General features: G+C 51.1%; 14 protein-coding genes across 14 annotated transcripts; 9 read left to right on the top strand and 5 right to left on the bottom strand.

The window, feature by feature from the left end:
- Window positions 1–549: 549 nt before the first annotated feature.
- On the top strand, window positions 550–3,078 carry MGL_3402 (uncharacterized protein; the record flags this gene model as incomplete). The annotated part of the gene is made up of 1 exon (XM_001729315.1): window positions 550–3,078. The coding sequence occupies one exon, from the start codon at window positions 550–552 to the stop codon at window positions 3,076–3,078; it is 2,529 nt and encodes an 842-aa protein (XP_001729367.1).
- Window positions 3,079–4,170: 1,092 nt separating this feature from the next.
- On the top strand, window positions 4,171–4,621 carry MGL_3401 (uncharacterized protein; the record flags this gene model as incomplete). Its single annotated transcript, XM_001729314.1, has 3 exons — window positions 4,171–4,259; window positions 4,305–4,343; window positions 4,402–4,621. The coding sequence occupies 3 exons, from the start codon at window positions 4,171–4,173 to the stop codon at window positions 4,619–4,621; spliced, it is 348 nt and encodes a 115-aa protein (XP_001729366.1).
- A 298-nt stretch (window positions 4,622–4,919) lies between these two features.
- MGL_3400 (uncharacterized protein) lies at window positions 4,920–6,980 on the top strand (the record flags this gene model as incomplete). The annotated part of the gene is made up of 1 exon (XM_001729313.1): window positions 4,920–6,980. One exon carries the CDS (start codon window positions 4,920–4,922, stop codon window positions 6,978–6,980), a length of 2,061 nt encoding a protein of 686 aa, XP_001729365.1.
- Window positions 6,981–7,182: 202 nt separating this feature from the next.
- MGL_3399 (uncharacterized protein) lies at window positions 7,183–8,952 on the top strand (the record flags this gene model as incomplete). Its single annotated transcript, XM_001729312.1, has 1 exon — window positions 7,183–8,952. One exon carries the CDS (start codon window positions 7,183–7,185, stop codon window positions 8,950–8,952), a length of 1,770 nt encoding a protein of 589 aa, XP_001729364.1.
- A 536-nt stretch (window positions 8,953–9,488) lies between these two features.
- On the top strand, window positions 9,489–10,931 carry MGL_3398 (uncharacterized protein; the record flags this gene model as incomplete). Its single annotated transcript, XM_001729311.1, has 1 exon — window positions 9,489–10,931. The coding sequence occupies one exon, from the start codon at window positions 9,489–9,491 to the stop codon at window positions 10,929–10,931; it is 1,443 nt and encodes a 480-aa protein (XP_001729363.1).
- Window positions 10,932–11,082: 151 nt separating this feature from the next.
- On the bottom strand, window positions 11,083–11,632 carry MGL_3397 (uncharacterized protein; the record flags this gene model as incomplete). The annotated part of the gene is made up of 2 exons (XM_001729310.1): window positions 11,083–11,387; window positions 11,518–11,632. 2 exons carry the CDS (start codon window positions 11,630–11,632, stop codon window positions 11,083–11,085), a joined length of 420 nt encoding a protein of 139 aa, XP_001729362.1.
- Window positions 11,633–11,948: 316 nt separating this feature from the next.
- On the top strand, window positions 11,949–12,953 carry MGL_3396 (uncharacterized protein; the record flags this gene model as incomplete). Its single annotated transcript, XM_001729309.1, has 1 exon — window positions 11,949–12,953. The coding sequence occupies one exon, from the start codon at window positions 11,949–11,951 to the stop codon at window positions 12,951–12,953; it is 1,005 nt and encodes a 334-aa protein (XP_001729361.1).
- Window positions 12,954–13,270: 317 nt separating this feature from the next.
- Window positions 13,271–14,407, bottom strand: MGL_3395 (uncharacterized protein; the record flags this gene model as incomplete). Its single annotated transcript, XM_001729308.1, has 1 exon — window positions 13,271–14,407. One exon carries the CDS (start codon window positions 14,405–14,407, stop codon window positions 13,271–13,273), a length of 1,137 nt encoding a protein of 378 aa, XP_001729360.1.
- A 1,131-nt stretch (window positions 14,408–15,538) lies between these two features.
- MGL_3394 (uncharacterized protein) lies at window positions 15,539–16,453 on the bottom strand (the record flags this gene model as incomplete). Its single annotated transcript, XM_001729307.1, has 1 exon — window positions 15,539–16,453. One exon carries the CDS (start codon window positions 16,451–16,453, stop codon window positions 15,539–15,541), a length of 915 nt encoding a protein of 304 aa, XP_001729359.1.
- A 506-nt stretch (window positions 16,454–16,959) lies between these two features.
- MGL_3393 (uncharacterized protein) lies at window positions 16,960–17,426 on the top strand (the record flags this gene model as incomplete). Its single annotated transcript, XM_001729306.1, has 4 exons — window positions 16,960–17,138; window positions 17,180–17,252; window positions 17,316–17,334; window positions 17,377–17,426. The coding sequence occupies 4 exons, from the start codon at window positions 16,960–16,962 to the stop codon at window positions 17,424–17,426; spliced, it is 321 nt and encodes a 106-aa protein (XP_001729358.1).
- A 297-nt stretch (window positions 17,427–17,723) lies between these two features.
- On the bottom strand, window positions 17,724–18,430 carry MGL_3392 (uncharacterized protein; the record flags this gene model as incomplete). The annotated part of the gene is made up of 4 exons (XM_001729305.1): window positions 17,724–18,002; window positions 18,033–18,185; window positions 18,217–18,251; window positions 18,388–18,430. 4 exons carry the CDS (start codon window positions 18,428–18,430, stop codon window positions 17,724–17,726), a joined length of 510 nt encoding a protein of 169 aa, XP_001729357.1.
- A 147-nt stretch (window positions 18,431–18,577) lies between these two features.
- MGL_3391 (uncharacterized protein) lies at window positions 18,578–20,005 on the top strand (the record flags this gene model as incomplete). The annotated part of the gene is made up of 1 exon (XM_001729304.1): window positions 18,578–20,005. One exon carries the CDS (start codon window positions 18,578–18,580, stop codon window positions 20,003–20,005), a length of 1,428 nt encoding a protein of 475 aa, XP_001729356.1.
- Window positions 20,006–20,332: 327 nt separating this feature from the next.
- On the top strand, window positions 20,333–21,472 carry MGL_3390 (uncharacterized protein; the record flags this gene model as incomplete). The annotated part of the gene is made up of 1 exon (XM_001729303.1): window positions 20,333–21,472. One exon carries the CDS (start codon window positions 20,333–20,335, stop codon window positions 21,470–21,472), a length of 1,140 nt encoding a protein of 379 aa, XP_001729355.1.
- A 2,621-nt stretch (window positions 21,473–24,093) lies between these two features.
- Window positions 24,094–25,677, bottom strand: MGL_3389 (uncharacterized protein; the record flags this gene model as incomplete). The annotated part of the gene is made up of 1 exon (XM_001729302.1): window positions 24,094–25,677. The coding sequence occupies one exon, from the start codon at window positions 25,675–25,677 to the stop codon at window positions 24,094–24,096; it is 1,584 nt and encodes a 527-aa protein (XP_001729354.1).
- Window positions 25,678–27,005: the final 1,328 nt, after the last annotated feature.

The following is a 27,005-nucleotide window of genomic DNA, read 5'->3' as shown; positions in this document are numbered from 1 at the left end:
AATATACTATGTTTTTGCCATTTATTCGTCTCCAGATCTACTCAGTCGAGATGAGCGCCGAATGATGGGATCTGAGCTTGTACATGAGTGAGAAAAAGATATATTTCGCCCGTATGCTCTAGTGCGATGTCTCGGTACAGTCAAATACACAGACACAATAGACGTGAAAAACCCTTTGACTTTACGGGGAAGCCTCCTTCAGTAGAGCTCCGTGAGGCTAGGTTCGCTTTGCACACATGCTCTTCGTCCAACGATGCGCCATTGTGTGCCTGTATCTCCACCTGAGCAGGGATGCACGTGCACCAAAGCGTGCGCGAGTCCGTGTGAGCGACTCTAAAAGTGTCGGCCGAGGACAGCGTCAGAACCTATGAATTAGGTCCGTGGTTTCACGAAAGGAAAATTTGCCGCTTCCGCCCCTTTTTTCTTCCTTACCCCTCCCACCACCTTTTTTGCAAAAAGATTGGTGCGGCGCAAACTTGCGCACCCTTATCCCACACGAATTCATTTGCATCTTTCTGTTCAACTGCTGAACTCGTGTGATATCCAAAGATGGTGAACTTCACCGTTGAAGAGATTCGCGGTCTTATGGACCGCCCTACCAACATTCGTAACATGTGCGTTATTGCGCATGTGGACCACGGCAAGTCCACTTTGACGGACTCGCTGGTGTCGAAGGCTGGTATTATTGCTCATGCCAAGGCCGGTGACATGCGCTTCATGGACACCCGTGATGATGAGAAGGAGCGCGGTATCACGATCAAGTCGACCGCCATTTCGATGTACTTCCCTCTCAGCAAGGACGAGCTTGAGGCGGTGAAGCAGCCAAAGGATGGCAACGAATTCTTGATCAACCTTATTGACTCGCCTGGTCACGTTGACTTCTCGTCAGAAGTCACCGCTGCTCTGCGTGTCACTGACGGTGCGTTGGTCGTTGTCGACTGTATTGAGGGTGTGTGTGTGCAGACCGAGACTGTGCTGCGCCAAGCCCTTAGCGAGCGTATTAAGCCTGTTGTCTGTCTGAACAAGATGGACCGTGCTCTTCTTGAGCTCCAGGTCGACAAGGAGGATCTGTACCAGTCGTTCCAGCGCACGATTGAGTCTGTGAACGTGGTCATTGCCACCTACAACGACCCAGTCCTCGGTGAGTCGCAAGTCTACCCAGAGAAGGGTACTGTTGCCTTCGGTTCTGGTCTTCACGGATGGGCTTTCACTCTGCGTCAGTTTGCCAGCCGATACGCTAAGAAGTTCGGTGTGGACAAGGCGAAGATGATGGACAAGCTGTGGGGTGAGAACTTCTTCAACCCCAAGACAAAGAAGTGGTCGTCGAAGGAGGTTGATGCCGAGGGCAACAAGCTCGAGCGCGCTTTCAGCATGTTCGTGCTGGACCCGATCTACCGTATCTTCGACTCGATCATGAACTTCAAGAAGGAGGAGACTTTCAAGCTGCTTGAAAAGCTAGAGGTCGTGCTGACATCGGACGAGCAGGAGCTCGAGGGTAAGGCGCTTCTGAAGGTTGTCATGCGCAAGTTCCTGCCAGCTGGTGATGCTCTCCTGGAGATGGTTGTTATTAACCTCCCATCGCCTGTGACTGCTCAGCGCTACCGTGTTGAGACGCTGTACGAAGGTCCTATGGACGACGAATCGGCCATCGGTATCCGTGACTGTGACCCCAACGGTCCTCTCATGCTTTATGTCTCGAAGATGGTGCCGACATCTGACAAGGGCCGCTTCTACGCGTTTGGTCGTATCTTCTCGGGTACTGTTCGCTCGGGTCCAAAGATCCGTATCCAAGGCCCTAACTATGTGCCAGGCAAGAAGGAGGACCTGTTTGTCAAGTCGATTCAGCGCACAGTGTTGATGATGGGTCGCTACATCGAGCCCATCGAGGATTGCCCTGCTGGTAACATCTTGGGTCTGGTTGGTGTGGACCAGTTCCTGCTCAAGAGCGGTACGTTGACGTCGTCGGAGACTGCGCACAACATGAGGGTCATGAAGTTCTCCGTGTCACCCGTCGTGCAGGTTGCCGTCGAGGTGAAGAATGCCAACGACCTGCCGAAGCTTGTCGAGGGTCTGAAGCGTCTCTCGAAGTCGGACCCGTGTGTGCAGTCATGGATCGCCGAGTCTGGTGAACACATTGTTGCCGGTGCTGGTGAGCTGCATCTGGAGATCTGCTTGAAGGATCTCGAGGAGGACCACGCTGGTATTCCTCTGCGTATCTCGGAGCCTGTCGTCGGTTACCGTGAGACTGTGCAGACTGAGTCTTCTATGGTTGCTCTGTCCAAGTCGCAGAACAAGCACAACCGTCTCTACGTGACGGCCCAGCCCATTGATGAGGAGCTGTGCAGGGAAATTGAGACCGGCAAGGTGAACCCACGTGACGATTTCAAGATTCGTGCGCGTCACCTGGCCGACACGTATGGTTGGGATGTGGCCGACGCTCGTAAGATTTGGTGCTTTGGTCCAGAGACAACTGGCCCTAACCTGCTGGTCGATGTGACGAAGGGTGTGCAGTACCTGAACGAAATCAAGGACTCGTGTGTGGCTGCCTTCCAGTGGGCCACGAAGGAGGGTGTGTGCTGTGAAGAGAGTGTCCGTGGTGTGCGCTACAATATTATGGATGTGACTCTGCACACAGATGCCATCCACCGTGGTGGTGGTCAGATCATCCCGACCACGCGTCGTGTGTGTAACGCGGCTGCCCTGCTGGCTCAGCCAGGTTTGCAGGAGCCAATGTACTTGGTCGAGATTCAGTGCCCTGACTCGTGCATGGGTGGTATCTACTCGACGCTCAGCCGACGCCGTGGCCAAGTGTTCAGCGAGGAGCCTCGTGTGGGTACGCCTATGGTCACAGCCAAGGCGTACTTGCCAGTTAGCGAGTCATTCGGCTTCAACGCCGACTTGCGTCAGGCCACGGGTGGTCAGGCCTTCCCTCAGAGTGTGTTTGACCACTGGGCGCTCATGAGCGGTGTGGCTAGTGACAAGGATGGCAAGCTCTATGACCTTGTCAAGTCTATCCGCACGCGCAAGGGTCTTAAGGAGGATGTGCCTGACCTGAGCGTGTACTACGACAAGCTCTAATTGATGGATGATGATGTAGTCATGCACTACTGTATCTCGAAAAAGTCCTCTCCCCATATAGGTACTTATAAGCATTGTGTGTCTCCTACCATGGTGAGCGACTTCGTAGCATAAGCATTCTGATATTGAACTTGCTGTCTCGAATAGGTCTGCTCTGGCATATATGTGTATAAATGTATATGTGTATGAATGTATAAATGCATTTGTCTGCCTGCGAGATTAGCGCTCGAGATCTGTCAAGTAGTGCTGTTAGTTCATGCAGAGCTGCAGCGCACACATACTGATATTGCTGCCGAAGCGCGCATAGAGCGTGACTTTCAGCTCACTCATGCCCTTTTCACACTCAGACATACGCGACTGAAGCCTTTCAAGCTCTTCGTCCGCCCGTTTTGAGTCTTTTTCTAGCTGTTCCAACGCCTCGCTCTGCGTCATGTTCACATATGTATCGCCAATTTGGTACCTGGTGTTGGGTTGTCAATCCGTCTGTCCAGCCATGTGACACGTACATGATCGTCTCATCGTCCATAAGTTCCAACTCAACATTTAAATCATCCAGATCTTCGCGCTCTCTCCGCAGAACATGAATTTCTTCTTCTAAATCCGTGAATGTAGCATGCAATCGACTGAATTTGTTGATGTTTTTCTGGTCGTCCCATGTCACTTCGACATCGTTCTCCTCCTTCTCACCCAGCTGTAGTTTGTCTTAGCTGCGCATACGGGTATGAACATACCATGCGCATATTTCTCACGTTCTTTTGGGTCGCTTGGTCGAAAGATGGTCTGGCGTACTTGTGCGACTGGGATTTGTGGCCTGCTTGCAACACGAGGGCTAGTGTGTCCTCCGCTCGTATCCTCAGCTTGAGCGACACGCCGCCTGAGCGGAGTCGATTCCGTGCTGAGTCAGCAATACCTGCTTGCTTCATCCCCTCGCCACCTACCTTGGCCTTGGGTTGGCGGCGCCAGGGACATTTAGATTGAGTGGGTATTAGTGGACTGTCGGTCTGTGAGTCAGAGAACGGATCCGATTTCACACTGTGACGAGGCCAAAGCCGATTGTACCGAGAGGCATTCCGCAGAGATCATCAGACCGCCATGTCGTCTTCGAATGTCGACAGGCAGATGCTCAAGCAATGCCGGGAACTGATTTTACAAAACCAGTGGGAACCGGCATTATCCAAAGCGTGCGTATATGTCGATGGGTCAGAGTGTACTTACACTCTTCACAGGAATGCTATTCTTGAGTTTCATCATGAGAATTATCATGCGTATGTCAGAGAAGAAACGAAAATTCTGCCTTTACGCGTCTGCTAACGTGATGAACAGACTCGTGTTTAAAGGACTTGCTCTATTGCACTTGGGACAATACGCGGAGTCTGAGGCGGCGTATTCCAAGGCTACACGCATCGATCCTATCCAGATGCTCGCTTGGCAGGGACTCGAAAAGGCATATGAATCACAGAAGAACTGGTTGAAGCTTATGCAGATGCTGGAAGAAGTCGCGGACTTGGCTCGAAGAGAGTACGTAAGAGCCGAGATCGTCTGACCATGACAGAAATCAAGCAGAGGCTTGTGCGACGGCGCTATCTAAGCTAGTCAATGTAGCACGCACGCATGGTGCGACAGATGAGGTATGTTCTTGTCGACCTTTGCATGATTCTTTTGAGCTTGTTCGGGAGGTCGCTTCGTCTGATCCTGTATTCGTGGTACTAACACATTTGCCAACGCAGCTCATTGATGTGCTGTGCTTGTTTCTTCCAAGCTCTCGATTTTATGAAATCTTGTATACTCTACCGGCACCGAACCAAGCGGCGCCTGAGTCATCTCCGTGCTATGTCGCGCAAATGCTTATGCATGGCCAAAGCCTTGCGAATGCGCTCGAGCTGCTGCAATTGTGCGTGAAAAAGGACAATGACGTGTTTCACTCCACGCTCCAGCGGCAAAAGCAGTCCATGGAAGCACTGAAAATGGGCGCCAAGGTATTTGAGGACCATTTGTATGTGCAGACAAAACTCCGGTCCCGATTGCCTGAGCTTTATGACTACATTCTTGCTCATCCTTATACAGATGACAAGACACGTCGTGATATTCAGGGTCAACAGCTGCGGCTCTATACATCCATGGCGACCAGGATGCCGAAGCAAGGCCCGCATGCAGACCAAGATCTTCGCGCGCAGCTGCGAGAAAAGGCGCAGGAGCTTGCTCATGGCCTTGTGATTCTTCGCATACCTGATGATTTGGCATGGCACATGCATCTTGGGTGTGTGGACGAGCCACTCGCTCGTCTGCCGTTTGATGAACTCCATACGTACATCCGCTTGTTCCCCAGCTCAGGGCGCGCGGCATCGTTTCGTGCATTCCTGATGCTTGTCCACGATCCTATGTACATGGCCGACTTGGAAGGGAGCGCAGACGCCCAGGAGACTCAAGATCTTCTGCAGCTCGCTCTCGATGGTTTCGAGCTATGTCCCGAGTCGTTGCTATGTGCACGCATCACAGCCCTTTTCTACCTGCTCGACAAGGACTATAGCTCCGCATTGGATGTGCTGCTAGTCGCCAAGGACCTGCTTCAGCGCACGTCAGTGTCTTTCCAGCTGCCACTTACACATGTGTCGATGGAACTGGCTGCGCACCTTGCAACTGTGTATGCCCATCTGCATGCACCGAAACACCATAAGGCGTCATTGGAGCTCGCTGAACAGGTGCTGTCTTACGATGTGCACCAGATCGATGCTCTTCTCGCCCGTGCGTACGTGCGGGCAGCTGCGCATGCATGGGCGGATGCGCGCGAAGACTTTCATCACGTCATGACGCAGGCACCTGGCCCAATCAATGTGCAGGGTCGCTTCCTTGGAGCGCTTCATTTGAGTGTCGACTATCAATTAGAGGCGGAAGCTGAGCATGCGCATGTGCTGATAGAACTGGGTGATATCGATGCGGCTCAGCAAGCGCTCGACACCCTGCTTCAGAAGCACGATGATGCAGGGAACGTGTTTGGCGACGAGTTCCGTGCACGTCTCTGGCACGAACTGGGTCGGTGTCTCTGGGCACGTGGTGGCTCGTTCCGCACGGATTCGGATCATGCTTATCACTGCTTCGTCACGAGTATCCAGCGCTGTGCAACATATGCGCCCGTGTTCACGTCGCTGGGCCTGTACTATTTGGACGCGCTGTCGCCACCAGATACGGTACGAGCGTTCAAGTGTTTACAGCGAGCATTTGAGTTGGATGCGCGCCAATTTGTCGCTGCTGAGCGCATGCTGAACCAGTATGCAGACGAGCGATCCTGGGAGCTTGTTGATGCGATTGCGCGGCGCGTGATCGAAGCTGAAGGCGGTATCGATGTGCTCACAGGCGCGACGCCAGCCGTGCATGTGACGACGAATCCATGGGCTTGGAAGGCCATGGGCATGGTGCATGCTATGAATGCGCGAATGGAGCCCGCGATCTCTGCACTGCAAGTGGCAATTCGCGCCGCGCCTGATGACGCTGATGCTTGGGCACGTCTCGGTGAGGCATACGTGGCATCTGGCCGCCCAGTGCCAGGGCTCAAAGCCTATGCTCGGGCACGCAGCTTGCTCGGCGATGTGGATCTGAAAGATGCATGGCACATCGAATACAATATCGCAGAAGCGCAGCGGCATCTTGGGCGGCTTGAGCTATCGATTGAGTTGCTTGAGCGGATCTTGCGTGCCGTCCCAACGCAGCAGGGCGTGCGTGTCGTCTTGGCACAGACGCGGCTCGTGCAAGCACGACACTTGCTGTCGTCCGGCTACACGTATCGTGCGGTTGAGATGCTGCAACTTGCGATTGTGAATGCGGCACAGGGTATTGAACGCGGATGCGAAGCTGCGGACGGCTTGGAAGGTCGTGGGAGACGCGTGCTATTTGCTGTCGCAGATTGATTTGCCAGAGGCCAATGAGATTGGTGACGTGCTTCAGCAGCTAACCTTGCTCCTGAGCCGTCAGAATGTCGATCAACGTCTTCCAGCCATTTCTGTCGTGAGCGCTTCTAAAATGCTTCGCCATACACACAATCACATGTATACACATGAGTTCTTGGAGCTTGCAATTCTGGTGTACAAGTATCTTGCGATCGTCCATGCGATGGAGGAACGTGCGCGTGTGTTTGCTTGGGCCGACTTGGCGACGGCCCTGTGCCGCTACTCGTGGGTCGTCACGACGTCCACCGCCATGTCACGCCATTTGAATCCGAACATCGAGGCGGCGAAAAGCCAGGCAGATGCTGCTCGTTCTCAGGGCATGGAGTGTGTAAATCTCGCGCTGAACATTCAGTCGCACGTGCGGCTATGGATTCTGCTCGGCAACTTGAACTTTACCCATAACGTTAGCATGGCACAGCACGCTTACATCGTTGCAATCGAGGCGAATCGAAAGAGCCCAGTGCCGTGGTCCAATCTCGGCTTCTTGTATTTGAGCGTGCGTGAAGATGCACTGGCCGAAGAGGCTTTTGCGCGTGCCAAGACGCTTGCTCCTGACTGGCCCGGTAGCTGGCTTGGGTCTGCTCTGATCCACCGTTTGCACCTCAAGGATGCAAGCGCGTCGACGCGCTTGTTCCAGCAGGCGTGTGTGCTGTCCAATGGCTCTCTTCTTGACGCTGATTACGGCCTTGCGGAAGCCGCGTGGAAGTCCACGAAGCAGAGCATGTCGATTCAGCCCATGCGTGCTATGGCACCGTTCCTTGCGCTGAAGAGGTACCTAGCTCGCATTCCGAATGATGATGCTGCGCTGCACCTCAATGCACTCCTGGCTGAGCAGCTAGGCAGCTCGCTGCTCGCTGCTCGCCAGATTGAGCGTGCGTCGGTGCTGATTGAGAGTGAGTTTGAGGCGACTGAGAGTGTCGCAAATGCAGTCCGCTACGGGATGGCATCCCTTAATCTAGGTCGCATTCGCCTCGGCAAGGCAGATACACAGGGCGCGATTGATGCGTTTGAGGCGGCTCTGTCGCTCCTCGAGGATGCGGGTGACGAGCACCCGATCCCTGCCACACGTGCGTGGAGCGCCATTGGTCTGGGATGGGCGCAATGCCTCGTTGGCGATACAGCGTCCGGCATGGCTGGCCTCCAGCAAGTGCTGGCCACTTTACCTTCGTTGTCCTTTGCTGAAGAAGATATGCCACAACGTATTCATGCCAGTGCGGCGGTCTTGCTTGCCCGCTTCCAGTGGCGCTTGCAGGTACCTGTTGCTGAGATTGCGGCAGGTCTCGATGCTGCGTTAGATGTCGCACCGCAGGATCCTTTGCTGATCACAACTCGGGCTGCGCTGGCATCGGTCGTGGGTGATGTGTCCCAGTACAACATGGTCCTCGCGAAACTTGTTGCGCCCCTGCCTCCTGCTGCACAAACTTCGTTGCGCAATGCCCACAAGACTGCCATGCTCAGTATGTTGCATCTCGCTGCCTCTTTCGACACGCCCACACTGTTACAGCATCTCGCCTCGTCTTACACTCGTGCTGATAACACGACCGACACGCTCGTGTTTGTCGCACACACGCATCTCCGTGTAGCGGCTGGCTGCGCCGTGCAAGGGAAGCCGCTGCCTGCACTGCCACTGCCAGAGGGTCAAGACGGAAATCTTCTTCCTCTTGCACGGCAGGTGCTCTCGACTGTTGAACAGCGTGCAAGCACAGAAGGCCTCACGCACTGGTCGACGATGCAGTGGGTCGTCGGACTGGCCGAACTGATGTGCACCGAACATGCGACACAGACGACGGTAGACCCAGCTCCTTCTTCAGTTGCCGCACAGCGTCACAGTGCAAAGGCCGTGCACCTCGCGCCATGGAGCCAGGAAGCATGGAATGCGTTACGCGTTGCATCAGCGGCTCCTTCAGACAAAAAGCCCACGGTCGTGTCGTAAAGCCATCACATCCGACTTTATCGCCTCCACCGCACGTGAATTTGCGTCCAATGTAGTCTGTGTGCCTGCATGCATGTAACTTATTTAGTCATACATACACACTCAGGAACACAAACGCGCTCACTTCTTGCCGTCTCAGTCAAGTCAGTGCCGCTGGCTATTGGGACGTGCGACGACGCTGTACACGTTTCTTCCTATTATTATTATTATTATTATTTTGCTTTCCAGCGTACAACAACGTGCCTCTCGCCCCATCCCGTCGTCATCATTACACGACAACCAAAGATTAACGTCCCTGCATCTCTACGCCTGAGAGTGCGAGTGTCTGTGTGAGCGGCTGCTTCTTCCAGGCTGGACTGTCCTCCGCTGCCATGTCGGTTGTCTATGCGGGCATAGCGGGCCTTTTGGGTGTCTATATATATACCGCTTTTGTCACACCAATGACATGTATATCTACGGAGGCTTGTGCGAAGCACATGTGGTGGTACGTGACAGAGCCAGTGCGCACATGGATCCGCGTTGCATACCAAGTGGACATGGCATTTCCAGCTCTTGTGATATCTCTTGTCCTGAGCGTGATAGCATATTTCGTTGCCTACATGTCCATTAAGTATTCGAAAGATGCATTTGCACAGCAAGGCCTGAATGGCATCGATCTGCTCAAGCGCGATCTGTGGCCCAAGGAAGTCATACCACCCATTGTGCCAGAGACCCAAGGGCTTCCATGTGCAGCCGTGTATCTTCTTGTTCTCGTCGTGTTTATTCCTTTTAGGTATTTTGGCTCCAGCATGTACGGCCTACCCAAACTTCTCGTGGGCCATGCGCACAGCGCGCCAGGCTTGCATCAAGACCTTGCGTCGTTCTTGTCGGCGCTTTTGTCGATCTATTCTGGCACGCTCCTCGGCTTTGTCGACGATGTACTCGACATCCGCTGGCGATACAAGCTCCCGATTCCTTTGCTGAGCAGCATACCTATGCTCGTCGTATATATGGCCGGTGGTGGCTCTACAAGTATCATTGTGCCTGCATGGCCACCTGCGTTCCGCACTGTCTTAGGGCAGAACCCACTTGAACTTGGAATGGGGTACTATGCGTATATGATGCTTCTTGCCACTTTTTGTACGAACTGCATCAATATTCTTGCTGGCATTAATGGTGTCGAAGTTGGTCAAGCGCTTGTGATTGCTTGCAGCATTTGCATAAACGATTTGCTCTACCTGAATCTTCCTGCCGTCATACGCACGGCAGTGATGAACAAAACGTACTTGCCGCAGCATGATAGTCTTCTTTTGGGTTATCATGGGAGCAAAGACCTTGTTGTGCGTCACTTGTTCAGTCTGCACATGCTTCTTCCTTTTATCGGCACGAGTCTCGCGCTATTTATGTGGAATAGATACCCTGCGCGTGTATTTGTCGGCGATACATACTGTTACTTTGCTGGTATGGTGCTGGTGTCATGCGGCGTATTAGGTCACTATTCCAAAACACTTTTGCTTTTCTTTCTCCCGCAAATCTTCAACTTCCTGCTCAGCTGTCTACAGCTCTTCGGTGTAGTGCCGTGTCCGCGTCACCGGGTGCCGTTCGTCGATCCAGACACCCGCATGTTGTTCCCCTCATGCGTGCGTCTTCATGAAGAGACAAATGCCTACGTGCATTGTGTCCTTGCCATTCTCGAAACGTGCCGATTCGTGCAACGGATTCGGGACGACAACGGCCACATCGTGGGCGTTACCAATTTAACTATGCTAAATGCGTTGCTTGTATTGCGTGGCTCTCGTGTCGCTCCAGCAACGGTCGCCGATATACAGGCATCGCTTGCGAATCAGGATCCAACATTACGGCCTGCACCCATCCGTACGACTTTGCACGTCACGGAACACCTGCTATGGTACCATGTGATGGCCGTGCAAATAGTTGGCTCCATGATTGCATTTACCATGCGGTACTGGTTCGCATATATTATATTCCCTTCTACATAGACTCGAGATAAGCCCTGCACTGGCTCAATGCACGTCCACGATGAGATACCTGTCAAGATCGGTAGTAGAAAAGGGACGGGGTGTGAGTGTGGGGCTTTCGCTTCAAAACATACGGCATTTTTTTCCTCAGGTGTCATCTCAGCAAATCTTATCAGGACGTTAGAAAGCAGAGAATAAATACATGTACGTACGTTTTGTGCGTGCCGTCAACCTCGAAAATCGGGTCCCAGCCAAAGTTCGCTGGTCCTCGTGCAGGTACGATGCGCCCGAGCGTTTTTCCCTCGAATAAAATCGGCTCTGCCTCTGGACCTGCGCAGAATGCAAAGGTGCACAAGGCAGTTGCGCTTTTGTCGTCGAAGCCAGCGAGCATGCGGTTCAGACCGTCATGACCCACATGGCCAAGAAAGTCTTTAATGTAAGGTCCAGGCAGACCATTAAGTGCGTGGAACAAAAGTGCTGTGTCCTCTGTAAGACAAGGTCCCTGAAGCTGCTTGGCAGCCGAGCGACACTTCGCAAGCGCCACTTCCTGCGTACTTCCTTGGACTTCTGGAACTTCCAAAACGTCAGTGCAGGTATGCCAACGCACCATCCAAAGCACGCGATTCAAGCTTCCAGTTCATCGATGGTGAGCTCTCAATAATAGCTTGCACCTCGCGCAGCTTATTTTGGTTACCTGTCACAAACGTGATAACTCTCGACATGAGGGTCTTACGGGTTTGGCTGAAAGGAGGATAGGATGATGCGTTCAAATGTGTTTCGAAATATTAGTCAGTCAGCAAGATTAGCTTGTGGAGATAGAGTATTCATGTGGAGACAGATAACAGGAAGACGGGTGTGGGTGGAAAGTCCTGCCCCTGGGTGAAACGGAACATGTGATAGGAACGTAACCGCTTCCTTTAGTAGAAGAGCCTCGCGCTTTGGGCAAGCATTCCAAGGCGAAAGAGACCAGAGAGTGTGTGCTCGAAAAAATAAAAAATAAAAAACCTAAACATCGCACATTTCGGCGAGACATTGCTTATGAACCCGTCCAAAACTGCATCGTCTGTCGCACCTGTCGATGGGGCTGAATCATCAGCATACGACCATACATTTGGGTCACGCACATTGGATGAGGGTGATGATGTATGGAGTCACAACGCATGGGATCATGTTGTTCCACCCCAAGAACACACGGACATGGTGGAAGAGCTTCTCAATAAGCAGGCAGAGTCTCGTGTGTGTGATGATGATGCTGCTCGCTACCACGCGCATGCATCCGAATACTGGGATTCATTCTATTCGCGTCATGAAAACCGATTCTTTAAGGACCGTCAGTGGCTTCGCATAGAGTTTCCTGAGCTTATTGCTGCTACCAGAGCAGACGCTCCTCCCACGACGATCGTTGAACTTGGGTGTGGGGCAGGCAACACGGTCTTCCCACTTCTCAGCATGAATAAGAATGCCAACTTACGTCTTGTCGCCTGTGACTATGCTCCACAAGCCGTGCAAGTGGTTCAAAATCATCCATTATACCAAAATCAATCAACTTGCGAAGCCTATGTATATGATCTGAGTGCGGGCACACAGCATGCACGTTCTACTGCTACGGAAGCTGAGCGGCTGCCGCCCAACATTGAGCCAGAATCTGTCGATATTGTCGTGTTGATTTTTGTCTTGTCCGCACTACATCCTAATGAATGGAAAGCAGCAGCAGAAAATGTGTATCGAATGCTGAAACCTCGCACAGGACTCGTCCTCCTCCGCGATTACGGAAGGCATGACTTGCCACAGCTGCGCTTTAAAAAAAACCGCCTATTGGACGACAACTTTTACGTCCGTGGCGACGGAACACGGGTCTATTTCTTCACACCCGAAGAGCTCATGAGTATATTCAATGTGGCACCACGAGGACAACACAAGCAAGAGCGATTCGAAGCCCAGCAGATGGCCATCGATCGCCGCTTACTCGTTAATCGCAAGGAGCGCAAACAAATGTTCCGCGTATGGATGCAAGCCAAATTCTTAAAAACAGCCTCGTCATGATGAAAAGGGCATGCTACTTCACAATGTGATAATCTCATGCATGAGAAGCGTTTCTGTGCTGGAGGCAAACCAGCCACGATCGCCGGAGCTTGTTAGCAAGAATCGCGCACAAGGATCTATTACTAAAGTCAGACAGTAATAAAGATGGTCGGAGTAAGCATGTCTGCGCTTAAATGCGGTGCGCAAGTGAACGTACGCATGCGAGAGATGGTGCCACCATGATGTCCAGCGACGATTTTGAACGGCACATGCGCCGAATCTGCCGCCTCAATGTCCCACAAACGGATATTGTCGAAGGAACCGCTGCACGATGTGTGTTAGTATGCGAGAATGCAAACCTGACAGACAGGCAGGCATACGCACCATACGATGTGTCGATTGTTCGGCAATACAGCGACGGAGCTGACAGGGCCACTGCCACGTGGCATCCGCAACGTACGTGCGAGGGATGGGACCGTGCCATATTGTGACCGGTTCTGATGCGACGCACTGGTCGAAATGTCAGGCAGCATACGAACGTCCCACTCTTCGACAAGTTCGTTCCGGCGACCCACATAGATCTTGTCGCCAGTGTGGTTCCAGCATGCATCCGTGCACCAAGGAGGTGTGCCTGCCGGCAACGCAAGTGCACGGACTCCGTGTTTAGAGGACTTTGGATCAACACGCCGATCCCATATCATCACTTGGCCCGACAATGTGCTGGTCAGCATGATATCATGACTAAAGCGAGATACGTCAGCGTCGTATTGCCATGCCATGTTCATCGAGCCGAACATGGGTTTCGGAAGGGTTTTGCGTCCGCTGTTCTGATGCACAGGATGCGGTGCCTCGGGAGTTGCCTGCTTCGGTATTTGCGGTGTGATCGTCTTTTTGTCGTCCTGCTTGTTCACCTGCCTTCCTGGCAATGAAATGGCACCTCCAGGGCGTTCTGCTGTCTTGGAAGGCGATGCACTGCGTTCCGACGGCACAGGGGGGGTATCATGCTCGGCTGAGCGTTGAGGCTGCGCTGTTTTTGGGTCTGCACGTCCGTAGCCGTTTGAAGTGCCAACGCCACCATCGCTATCCGTATCTGCATCTGCATCTGCATCCGTTTCGCCAAAAGCATTCGCGACATTTTCAATATCCGCTTCACCATCTGCGTCCATATCACCATCTGCATCGCCGTCTGCAGTAATGTCTTGTTGCTCACCCAAGTCATCATTTTCGCCACCAAACAACGAGTCGTTGTCACCCTCATTCTCACCTTCAGCATCTGGCTCATCCATCATTCGGGACGACTCAGGCTTATCATCAGACATCTGCTCATTGAGCGTGCGATTCAACTCCATCTCCAAGTCGTCATCTGCCAGCAGAGACGACTCCACCTTGGGTTCGAGCTCCATTTTTGTGCTCGATTCAGCCAGCTCCATATCCATTGGTTCCGTTGCCGAAGCATGTACCATCACATCAGGCATCGGATCCACGCCCGGCACGTACAAGGGCCGAAATGCAATACTCGACACCTGGCCAGCATGTCCGCCATATGAACGCACAACTTGGCCCGTGTTGAGATCCCATTGCTAAAGTTAGTGATATCTTTGTTTACCGCTATACGCACATGGACGCCGCGATCCCATCCGCCGCTCACAAGGTGTTCCTCCGAAGGATCCAGCGCAAGCACAGACACGGCTCCCGTGTGCTTGTGGAACACGTGCCTGGTCGACCCGGGCCGATGTCGCAAACTCCATAAATTGATCGTTCCAGACTCGCCGCCACTCACACCCCAAAGTGCATCTCGCTGGCAAGCCAGGCTGTGAACAGCACTTAGTGGTGCATCTGCCACATCTGTAGAAAGGTTCGCACCTCGGTTTAGATGGGCATGACCCCACCATGTCATTAGCACGCCACCTTTTGTAATTCCCTCGACAAAAGAGTTTCGCAGGTTTTGTGTAAGCATGTTTTTTCCGTTCATGCTGGCGAAAAGATCGTACCATCGTACATATCCATCGCTCCCAGCAGAGAGAAGAATCGACGAGTCCATCGAAAGTGACAACGCATGAATCTGGGCGCCATGCAACGCTGCACCTACAGGAACAATTGTATAGCCCTTTCTGGTTGATCTTGCTTGCTCCGGTGGATGAAACATGGCACGACGTCGCCTCACCGCTTCAATGTAGTCATTTAGTGTATGTATGGGCAAAAATGTTGATTTACCGTCCTGATCGAAATGGTGATGATGGGTTGCTGGCTCTGTCCCAGACACCTCTTCCACTCCAGAGAATGAAGGGTCCATAGTGGTTGCGACACAAAGAAGGCTTGCGCACACCCAATGGCAGGAACAAATGTGCCGAGAACAACAGCGACAACTAACTGTGCGCCCGATCTTTCGCTTCACTCGACAGTTGAGGCAGTTGCTAGCGAAGAACGACACATGTTATTTGCCTGCCTCTCCACATTGGGGGGGGCGGAACGTAGGTTGTTTCAACACGGCGCCAGCCAAGCTCTACGACGGATACGATCGCCATCACGTGGGTTGCTATCGCCGTCGCGGTCAAAGTTCGCCGGCACGGGACAGCTGTCCACTATACGTGCAAGGATCCTGAATCTTACTTGGCGCTATCTGAGGAGGTGTTGCTGCCGCGGTAAATCCATGTCTCAGAAAGCGAGGCACGTCCACCGATGAGTGCAACGAGCATCGCAACGCCTGTTATAGGAAAGACAATTCTCACAGGGGTTCCGACCCAGTGTAGGAAGGCTAGAACTTCCATAGCCCAGACACACGAAAGAAGCACAGCAGCGGAAGTGCTTAGCTTGGCGCGTTTTTGGATCAATGGGCGCCACATGTGTAAGAGCAAAGCCCAGGGCAAGCCAAACACAATGAGTGCAACGCCAAGGCTCAATGACGATGGCGGCATGGTCTGCCAAGGCTCGACACGGAACATGTGTTCGTGCAGCGGGATTGGGAAAAAGCCTTCCTCTTGTTCAGCCTCGCGACGCCGCGAGATGAGTGGCTTCGAAGAGGCAAATCGGTCCAGCATGGCATGGGCGAACTGCACATCCAAAAAGGGTTGCACAAGAGGCTCAACGGTTGTACTATCGTCCTTAGCGAAAGAAGCGAGCAAGAGCGATAGACGGAACGTGTGGTCAGGTCCAGCCTCTACCAGTTTGTTCTTTAGTGCTGTGCTGAGCCGGTCAATTCGCATGCTCCAAGACACTGAGGACGACGAGCCCCGGACTTGAAGAGGCCAGATAGATGTATACGAGGCATTGTTCGTTTCCACATCGTGCATGACGACCCACGCTTGATGTGGAAGCAGCTCTCTTGCAGCCTTCTCGCCAGAGGACAGTGTAGCATAAAAGGTAAGCTTGACGACATCGTCAGGCTCCATAGTCAACGTCTCCGGCTGCGCTGGCAGGTCGTTGGCGGACTCTAAAGACTTCTTAAGCCGTGATGCGCCATCAAAGGACGACACGCTCAATCGCACATCACTCATACCATACGAAAGCGCGGAGACAGTCATGCTCATCGCAGCCATAAATAACCACAGGCCCAAAGCACGCAGAGTGCCGCTGCCCGTAAGAGTGTGGATGGCACGCATGGACAATGAATAGCAGAACAGACCCGGAAAGACAAAAGGGACTACGCACTTAGACGCGACCCCCCTACGATCAATTGCCGGTCAGACGATCGATGAAATGCTCAGCGAGCAGCAATCGAGCAACAGGCCGTCTGGACGATCAGGCGCGAGTGACACACAGAACTCTCGACCACCGCGAACGAGACTGGTCTCGCTAGCGAGTTCAAGTGCCGGGCGATGCCACATGTACGACATAAACGAGCAAATCGTAACCTACAAGGCTGGTCTTACACGCTTGCTAGGGTATTACGAATTGCAGTATTCGATTGGGCAGACCGGGATTCTGGTCCAAGATTCGACGCATTGGACAATGTATGTGTTGGCATGGAATCCGGAACAAATGCATCGTTTGAGTTTGGCTTCCCTATTCTACTACCCACCTCATCATCATGAGTGACGCTCAGTTCCAAAAGGCTGTCGAGATCATCCGCAATCTGCCCAAGAACAGCCCCGCCAAGGTGACACAGGCTCAGCAGCTCAAGTTCTACAGCTTGTACAAGCAGGCCACCGAGGGCGACTGCAACACGCAGCGCCCTGGTATGCTGGACCTGACGGGCCGCGCTAAGTGGTGCGTTTGACTGCACGAGCTTTTGCACTAACAAATAACAGGGATGCCTGGAACAAGGTCAAAGGCATGTCGGGTGAGCAGGCTAAGAAGGAGTACGTGGACACGTTCTTCGAGGTAAGTACGAGAGCTTGCTACCCTCACTATGACGCGTGATCAATGTACTCACACTCTTTGCAGGTCTTCGAGCCCCTTAAGGGTACGTGAATTAGATGCTTCATAGTGTATGCTGACCTTGCAGACGACGCTGAGTTTGCCAAGTACTTCGAAGAAATCAAGAATGTCGCTTAAACCGCTTGTGGTTCCCTTGGCCGTAGATTCTAAATCCCATTACTATCAGTGATATCGCAATGATTCATTTCTTTGCTATACATGTGCACGCACTTGACCACATTCTCATCTCGTTCGTTACTTTGCCGACATGCACTCGCGCTGCCCGACTGCGTGCTGCAAGGCATATCGTTCTTCTTGTCAGAATATCTTGAGTACTGTCCATGCCAGTCTGCTCACTACTTGCTACGCAAGCCTCATTATACTCTCCGACACTCGTCTCTCTTGCCCCATCGCAGGGCTTGTCTATTCAACCGCTTAGTCCCAGTCGAGTTCGTCATCACGGAAGTCTGTCATACTCGGTATATCAGACGTCCTCGAAGATGACGATAGTTCTGCACCATTTCGACGACCTTGAGCAAGCTGACGCTGGAACTCAATAGCCGCTGCCTGATACCCTCCTTCGTCAATTTTGTTCACATGGGACGATTCAACACCCTTGCTACTGATCCGATCGTCACGTATGATACTTGGGTCTACACGGCCGTCATCTCCTTCAACTGAAAGCATTAGCTGCGGCGTTTTGGCTTCAATCACCTGTATGTGTAAGACCCGCAAACAACGTACATAGTGATTGTCGCAGTGTGGGCAGTATTCGTCTGCTTGTTCATACACGGCCATATCTTTCCGGAATGCTCGTCTGCATTTTTTGCACAAAAATGCCAACTCTGTTGTTTTTGCCAGCGGGTGTGTTTGTGTTTCGGCATGGCATTCAGGACACTGCGTCATCAGGTATATCGTGCGCACATACATCAAAGAATTTCCGGCAGCAAGGAGCACGTATTGCTACTTGTGCATTCAAAATATGTTTGCTGCGTCCGTTAGCCTCTCGATCGCATACCACATAACAATCACAGAGAGCGATCAAGCTAGCTATCGAACACGTATTTGATCAGCCTTCCTACCGATCCGACGTGCATACCGTTAAATAGAGCTGTGTCAGGCGCGCGGTGCATAAGAAACATGTTAGATAGTCTATTAGGCTATAACCTGCACAATCAAGCAACACGGCAAGGACAGTAAATGTGCTGAGTGGAAAGAAAAAAGCGCGAAGCCTACGAGACTTGTGGGCGTTGCAACCTGGAACGTCTTACCGTTGTTGCTCTGCGACCATGTCGACAAGTGCGCCTACGCAAGAGCTTCACTTTGTGATTGGTGGTGCTGGATTCCTGGGATCACATATCCTGCGTGCTCTTGTGGCACGTGGTGAGTCTGCAGTGGCATCATGCGACATCCGAGAGCCACAAGAGCCTGTCATGAACGTGCACTATTACGAAGGGGATCTTACGAAAGTCGAATCCTTGGGTAAAGCTATTGCAGATGCAAAGCAAGATACGCGTGACTTAGATCCAGAAAGCCGCTCTGTCGTTGTGTACCACACCGCAAGTCCGGTCGCTGGCCTCGGCCCGGATGTGTATGAACGAGTTAATGTGCTGGGCACAGAGAATGTGATTGAAGTATGCAAAAATCCAGAGTTTGGTATTTCAAAGCTAATCTTTACCTCAAGTGCGGGCGTTGTGTTTAATGGATATGATCTTAAGTTCGTTGACGAGCGTGTCGGGTATCCTGAACAACCGTTGGATGCGTATAACGATACGAAGGCGCGTGCCGAAGAAATGGTTCTCAAAGCCAACGACCCGAACGGGCTCAAGACTATTGCTTTGCGGCCCGCAGGCATATTTGGACCCGGTGATCGCCAAGCATTACCTGGTTTCTTTAAAGTGCTGGAAAACAAGCGCACCAAATGGCAGATTGGACAGAATAACAACCTTTTTGACTGGACTTATGTTGGAAATGTGGCTCATGCACACCTCCTTGCCTCTGACTGCCTGGGCGTAAACTCTCCAATGCCTAGGCCTGCTTATAAGTTCCAGACGAAAGAGCTTATAGACAAGCACCTGCCGCTGAAGATGGGCATGACGGACGAAGATCACGCTCGTGCCGTGCCGACCTCCATTAAACGTCAAGATGTAGCCAAGCCAGCAACAGACTACTGCCGAAGCGTCAAGCCCTTGATTGACCTTAGTGGGGTTGATATGGTCGATATTCGGCCAGTGTTCAGGAATCGATTCGACCCATTCTTCCACCATGTAAACCCTCGCTTGGCTTGTGGTGGAAACCCGCAGCCGAAGCTCAAGTCTTTTGCCAAATCAGAGCTACAAGCTGATGGAGAGGCTTTCTTTATCACCAATGGTCAACCAATCCCATTCTGGGACTTCCCACGCGCGCTCTGGTACCATTATAACGGTCATGTTGACAGCCCCGAGAGCATCGTGGTATTGAGTCTGACATTTGCGCTCATTCTTGCATGTTTAGCCGAGCTCTTCTCTAAACTCACGGGTCGTCCTGTACAGTTTACTAGATACCGGGTTACCTATACTGCATGCGATCGTTACTACAACATCGAGAAGGCTCGCCGCATCTTGGGGTACGAACCAATCTACGGTCTTGAGGATTCAATCAAACGCAGTGTTGATTGGTGGAAAAGCCTGCATCCGCCCGCCAAGTCGCTCCCTGGAGAGACTGCCAAAAATAAGTAAGCGCCGCAAGCAACATCATGACAAGGGGCTTTATCCGTAAACCTGAGTATGTAGCAGCACAAATGACCTGTCTAATTCTTCCGTCTTGTTGATTTCGAATGGCACATCACGTGAAAGTTCACGGCTTTGCCTCGCAGTCTGTTGCAAACCTGTTATGTTATGGCAGAGTCGAAGATCTAGGGAGCGAGCTGGACTGTCGATTGCAGCAGTATGCGAGATAACGAGAAAGCATCCCAAGACACTGCGCACTTGCTCAATGGATGGGATTCTCGAACAAATTCAAAGCAATACTCAGAAAACAAGCGACGGTGCATCAATGAATACGAGATGCGCGCGAGGGAAGCGGCTCGTGCGTCGTTTGCCGCGAAGCGACGTCGGACAGTTCCGACAGAGTCTCTTGCTCATGCATCGTATACCTTTGCAGCACCTTCAAGATCACAGCATCTTCCCATTGAAGGATGTGGATCGGTTTCTTCGTATGAAATTTTGAATAGGATCGAGGAAGGCTCCTATGGAGTTGTATCACGCGCTCGTCACAAGCAAACCGGCGAGATTGTTGCGCTAAAACAGCTTAAATTCGAAAAAGAAGGCCTTGGTTTTCCCATCACAAGCTTAAGAGAAGTCCAAGTGCTCATGGAAGCGCGCCATCCACACATTGTTGAACTGAAAGAGATGGTGGTGGGTGATACCATAAACCACGTGTACCTGGTCATGGAATTTGTAGAGCATGATCTCAAGACACTGCTTACAACAATGCGGACTCCATTTCTTTTGTCCGAAATTAAAACGCTGATGAAGCAACTACTCTCGGCTGTTGCGTTGATGCATTCGCGCTGGATTGTGCATCGTGATCTGAAGGCGTCGAATTTGCTGTTGTCAAACCGTGGGCAGATCAAAATAGCTGATTTTGGGCTTGCTCGTTTGTTTGGTGATCCATTGACGGACATGACAAGTCTTGTTGTAACTCTATGGTATCGTGCGCCTGAGCTTTTGCTTGGCAAAAAGCGTTATGACACAGCGATAGATATGTGGTCTGTGGGATGTATTTTTGCCGAACTCTTGATGAAAGAACCACTTTTTCCCGGAAAGAATGAGACAGACCAGCTTTCTCGTATTCTTCGATTGCTGGGGTCGCCCACGGAAACGACTTGGCCCGAGTTTGCATCATTGCTAAAATCACGATTCAAGCATACAACACACGTAAGGAGCCAACTTCGGCATCATTTTCGCCTCTTCTCTGACGCTACAGTTGATCTCTTGCAGTCATTTCTGTGCTATGATTCATCCAAGCGAATATCTGCCCACGATGCTCTGCAGCATGCGTACTTCGATGAGTCTCCTGCACCTGCCCATCCAGACACATTTGGGAGTTTTCCCTCGGCTGCGGCTGGCGAGAAGTTACGACAACCAAGTCCCGTTGCACCTATATACGAACTTGACGTGTCACGCTCTAATAACCCTCTCTAGGCTGATCGATAGCTTATTATGGCATCAATATACCCATCTTATTCGTGAAGCCATCTAGCGCAGGTCTTTTGGACTCGATTTGGACATAATATTTTAGTCAGTATGTGGAGAATTTCCTGTTCATAGCAGTTTTGTTGCAACCCAACAAGGACCGATCTAATCGGTCCCTGTTGGTTGGTCAGAACAGCTGCGCTTGGATTATCTCGTCACTCGCTCAAATTCATAGCCACCACGTATGTCTTCTATTATGAGCTTGTGGCGTATGAGCACGGGCTCACGCATTCTCGCAAGTCAATCACCTTGGTGTTTGCCGAATATCAGGCAGATCAGGCCGATAAGCTCGACTATTGCGCGCTTCGATACCGCCTCTCCGGCAGAGAAACAAGGCAAAATCATCCAGATCTTGTCTGAAAAATTCGAACCTTCTGATCTTCAGGTGCAAGACATTAGCGGTATGTACAAACTTGTCACCTTATAATTGCCAGGTGGATGTGGCTCTTTTTTTGCTATTATGCTGAAATCCAAGGCATTCGATGGGAAGTCAACTATTCAAGCTCACAGAATGGTTAACAAGGAAATCAAAGACGTCATACAAGACATACATGGTCTCCAGGTATGTGTGCGCGTTGATATGGACTTGTGTTTATTAGATTCTCTAACATGTTGCGATGTAGCTTAAGACAGTCGCTGGTTCGAGTTAAGGCCCAAGTTAAGGGCATGTAGCTTTCATGTTATAAACCCTCTGCCAAGTACAGACGTGACACTAGAGCCTATTTTGACTTGTGCATACATTCATGGAGCGTGAGATATGGTGCCTCTTCGCGTAATAGTTCGATAGATCCGTTTACTGCTGAGGAAAGGCATTACTGGCGCTCTGTAAATACCATCAAAGCAGGTTTACCTTGTTTGAATTTGCTCCCCAAAAATGGATCCTATTAATCATGCACTTATAGAAGCCAGTGCAAGTATCAATGAAGTATTCTACAGCTAGGATTTTGATAAGGGGACTAACATATGTTATAACTAACCGTTTAATACAAGTCATATATTCCAACGTGACTAGTACAACCTGTGCCGTAATCAGGGAGTGGGGCATTGAAAAGCCCGTGTTGTTCCAGTATGAGAATTTGATCATTCAATGTGCTAAGGGACTATTTCCTGCTGAAAATGTTTGCGACTTGGTTTCAAGTGACGCTATGTGACCGAAGTCATTTGCAGACTTTCGATGCATGCCTACCATTTGTTTGTGGAGAAGAAACAGAATCAATAGGCGTTGGTAATTTCGCCAATGCATTTGCGTATCACACGACAGGAACCAAAGCACCTATTTTCGACGAAGTTCCACCATCGCTACGATCTAGCAAACGCGATCTAGAAAACTTAGCGACACCTCCAGACTATAGAGTAGGGGGTAATAACGAACCCTCCCACCGCATATAAGATAACGTCGCGGCGAGTATTAACGCGTTTGCTTTGTATAAAAAAATGACTGAGACGAACGGACTTTTCTGTTAATTCAGGTCGAAAGTCTTAATCTAAGTATCTGCATTCGTTCTCTCCCGGAAAAAAAAAACTAGTAAAGGCGACTTATGTTCAAAAGAGCGGTAAAGGTTATAAAAACGTAGTCAGAACAAAAGTAATCGCCCAAAAAATGAAGCTTTCTCTTTTTGCTTCGTTCCGTGAGCAGTCACAATGCACATGGGTGACCTCCAAATGCATGCGCACTTGTATATATAGTGTCTTGAAAAGCCCATACAGTTGGATACTTGCGATGAATTCAGCGCATTTAGGCATTAATCTGATGAAGAACTCTGGACTCGGACATCGACATAGCTAGAGTAGGATCTCTGCGATCGGTTACTCGGTAGCAAAACTATTTTCCCAAGTTCTGCTTGAAAAACGCTAATACATATATATATGATGATGCAATTCAAGACCGATCATACATCCACGCGATAGTCATACTCATCAGAAAAAAGCAGGTTTTCGTGGGTTGCAGATATGAGTATTAGCAGCTAAATCATGACACGTAACAAACAATTAGTTCATTCTCATGCTCATGATGAAGCTCGATATAGTGGACATGAAAGTACGCACTTCAATGCAAAAACGAGAATCTTGCCATGCTTCAACTTACGGAAATACTTTGCTTGAAACTGCAAATAATTTGTGTAGGACCGAGTTGCAGACCATGGTCACTCGGTAAGCAATGTGACAAAATAGTCTTACCTACTAATTTTATGAATAGCAGAACAGTTTATCGCACTTGCACTTATCGAATGGGGCCTACGCACTCTGCATTCTCAATAAATGACAACAAGTTTCATCCATTTTCTTCAAAATTATAGTTAGGCACAAAGTTCAGTGATTACCAATTTGTCTTAATTTCTTTTTTTCTAAATCGAGTGAGGTCGAAGAAGCACTGCTTCCAAGTGGCCGAAAAAGAAAACGGCAGAAATCATCGTATAGTACAAAAAAGCCAAGAGACACAAAACCAAAGTCAAAGAAGCCAAGAAGCAATGTTGGACGAGCGACTAAGTCTGCGTCGTCATTTTCGGGGCAAAAAAAGAAATGAAAATACGTAAAGCTCAACGGGCTGACCGAGTCGCGACTTAGTTGAGTTACGCAGTAACAGCATTGGGCTGAGTAGCCGCAACAGCGGCAAAGTCACGCGATGGGGCCTGGGCATTGGCTTGCGAGTTGTTGTTGCCAGATTCAGTTATGGGTTCGGTCTGCTCCTCCGGAGCAGTTGGGGACGAGGAAGAAGTAGGTGATTTTGCTGCTGCAGACTTGGCCGCTGTTTCGCTGTTTGAAGGTGACGTCTTAGCTGGCTTTGGTGGGGCAGGGGCACTCAAAATAGCCGAAAAGTTTGCCTTGCCAGACTGTTGTTGGAGCGCTGGAGGTTCTGTAGTCGTTCCGCCTGGCAAGGCCGGAAATTCGTCGCTGTTTGGTACACGCTGCACTGTCTTACGATTTGCGTGAGAAGATGTCGTCTGGCCGCGACGTGAGCCTTTTCCACGTCCGTTGTTGGCATTGCTGGAGCGACGGGCATTACCACTGCCTTTTTTGCCATTTGCCTGGACCGATGAGCTGCCGTTAGAACCAGCTTCAACATCGGAGCCACGGCGGTCTGATGCTTGATTCGTGCGTCTCGTCGGGTTTTTGTTCAACTTCGCCTCTTGATCATTAGGCAAGTGACGAGCATCCGTGCCGTCAGGCAGGACGTGCGGGAACCGGCATTCATTTGCATATCGACAGGCAGAGCGAGCGAAGAATGCGCAAGAAGGACGACCGCCATTCATACGATTCCGCTGATTCATATCCGAGCGCGAAGGTTTGGCAGTCTTCTTGTTCGCTGGCCTGGCCTGATTAGAAGGAGGCGCCGAGCCGGGAGCTGCAGACCCGGAAGTTTGGGGAGCAGTACTTTGGGCAATGTTAGAGCTCGTGGTATTGGTCGAAGACTGAGAATCTTCAGTCACCGATGCATTGTGTTGCTGAGAGTCAGTTGCCGAATTCGTGATGTTCGAGTCTGAGTTGTTGGGCAATGCATTCACAGGAGGGGCATACATAGGGACCGCTCCGTTAGGTCCGAAAGGCATCTGAAACACAGGAGGATTCATGTCCATGTATGGCGGAGGCACCCCATATGGATTTGGAGGGGGTTGAAGAGGCATGCCGTTCGGACCTGGATAGAACATAGGCTGAGAGCCAGGTGGTGGCGGAAGAAAAGAGCCGTCTGCTGGGTTCAATGCTATGCCGATTGGATGCTGGAACATGCATCGGTCACCATACCGGCAGTTGGGGAAAAACTTGCATGGAATCAAACGAGCGATTTCCGGCGGTGGCAGGTTGGCTGGCGGCGCATTAGCATTTTCACCTGATGTCGGCGAATGCGCAGAACCCGTACGAGAGGATGACTGGCTATTAGCCATGCGAGTGTCGGCGTGCAAAGAAGCCTCGCGAACAATCGCAAATGCCTCGGCATTTTGTTCGTTCGGCGTCGCAACAGCTTGTGCAACACGAGGGTCAGCATTCCGGGCAAGAAGTTCGCGAACTATCTCGACGTTTCCCTTCTGGAGAACCTGCGTGAGCAAAGTGCGGTTAGAGGCATCGGTAGCGTGAACGAGGGAAGGCTCTCCGTCGAGAATGGTTCGGACCGCGTGTGTATCGCCGCGCTCACACGCCTGGAAGATGTCGAGAGTCATAACAAGGAAGTAGAGACAATAAACAAAAAGTTTCCTAAAAGATCCTCAGAGTATCTCCCCGAAATTTCTGTGCTACTACGATTGTGACTCTGTCAACGTCACCGACTTGTGCACAAAAGCAGGCAGGGGTCCAAGACAGGGTTACTTGGATGTAAAAGGCTAGTTGTAATCCTAGGGGGCTGAAATTTTTTTCTTTTGGGCTACTCGTACAACTTAGGCACGTGACAGACTATGTCACTGTCTCCAAGTGGGTGGGTGTTGGAAGATGGAGTCCGCGTAGCGGTTGTTCGCTTGGCAAAGCATATCGTGTTGGTTAGGGCTTGTATTGAACGTGTGCACACTTGTCGTGCTTCTTGGGGCATGAGAAGCAGTCTGGTTGGCAAGCAGAACATGTTACATAGACCACTGATTACGCATTGCAGCGGACATCCCGTGGAAAGAAGATTTTGTCACCATTGGTGTGGAAACACACTTTCTTTACCAACTGGATCGAGTACGTCGCTGGTGGCCGCATTGGAAAAAAAAATGTCCCAATGGGTCAAGTTCCTATATTAAGAGTGCGGATGGGACTGGGTGAGTATGGAAGATGCACGCTGGTTACATGGAGAAGTAAATAGAGCCTCTGCTAGAGTCGCACGAAGCAAGGCCGAACCATGCACCCCGTCTTCACGAAGCGCCTCGATCATAAGTAGAGTACACGTCTAAGCCTGTATTTGTTGGCAGCGTGAGTTCGAAACACGAAAGGCGAATCTCGACGCAACACTGGCTCAAAGCCATTAAGAAAGACGACAAAAGACATGTTGTACTGACGTGCACACCCACGTGACTGTGTGTCTTACCACCATGGACGTGCTGGCGACGTATCTTGATCACACATTTTCGAGTGATCGAGACGAGCGCGCCTCGGCAGAACAGTATTTGGAGCAGGGGACATGGCCGCAGAATGATGTGGATGGTTCTTTTGGCACGATGCTGGCGCAGATCCTGTGTGTGCCTACCGCCACCATCTCGGTCTCTACACGCCAGGCAGCTGCGATTGCACTCAAAAAGTACGTGAGAAAGCGTTGGTCACTCTATTTCGACACATTCCTGTCTAGTCATGCAGATGAGAATGGAGCACAACGTGCAGCGGATGCCGCACCCCTAGAGGCGAAACAGCGGATCCGAGCAATGCTTCTTGTCGCCCTCTATGACGCTGAAAGAAAAGTGCGATGTCAGGCCTCTGATCTCCTTTCGATTATATGCAGTTGCGACTTTCCAGATCAGTTTCCTGAACTATTGCCAACGTTGCATGCGTATCTTCGCTCGTATGCGCTCGACGACCCGCG

This window comes from Malassezia globosa (assembly GCF_000181695.2).
Source record: "Malassezia globosa CBS 7966 chromosome Unknown mgl_sf_9.1, whole genome shotgun sequence".
Classification (NCBI taxonomy): domain Eukaryota; kingdom Fungi; phylum Basidiomycota; class Malasseziomycetes; order Malasseziales; family Malasseziaceae; genus Malassezia; species Malassezia globosa.
The sequence above is the reverse complement of the archived record's forward strand: the minus strand, read 5'-3'. Positions and strand labels throughout refer to the sequence as shown.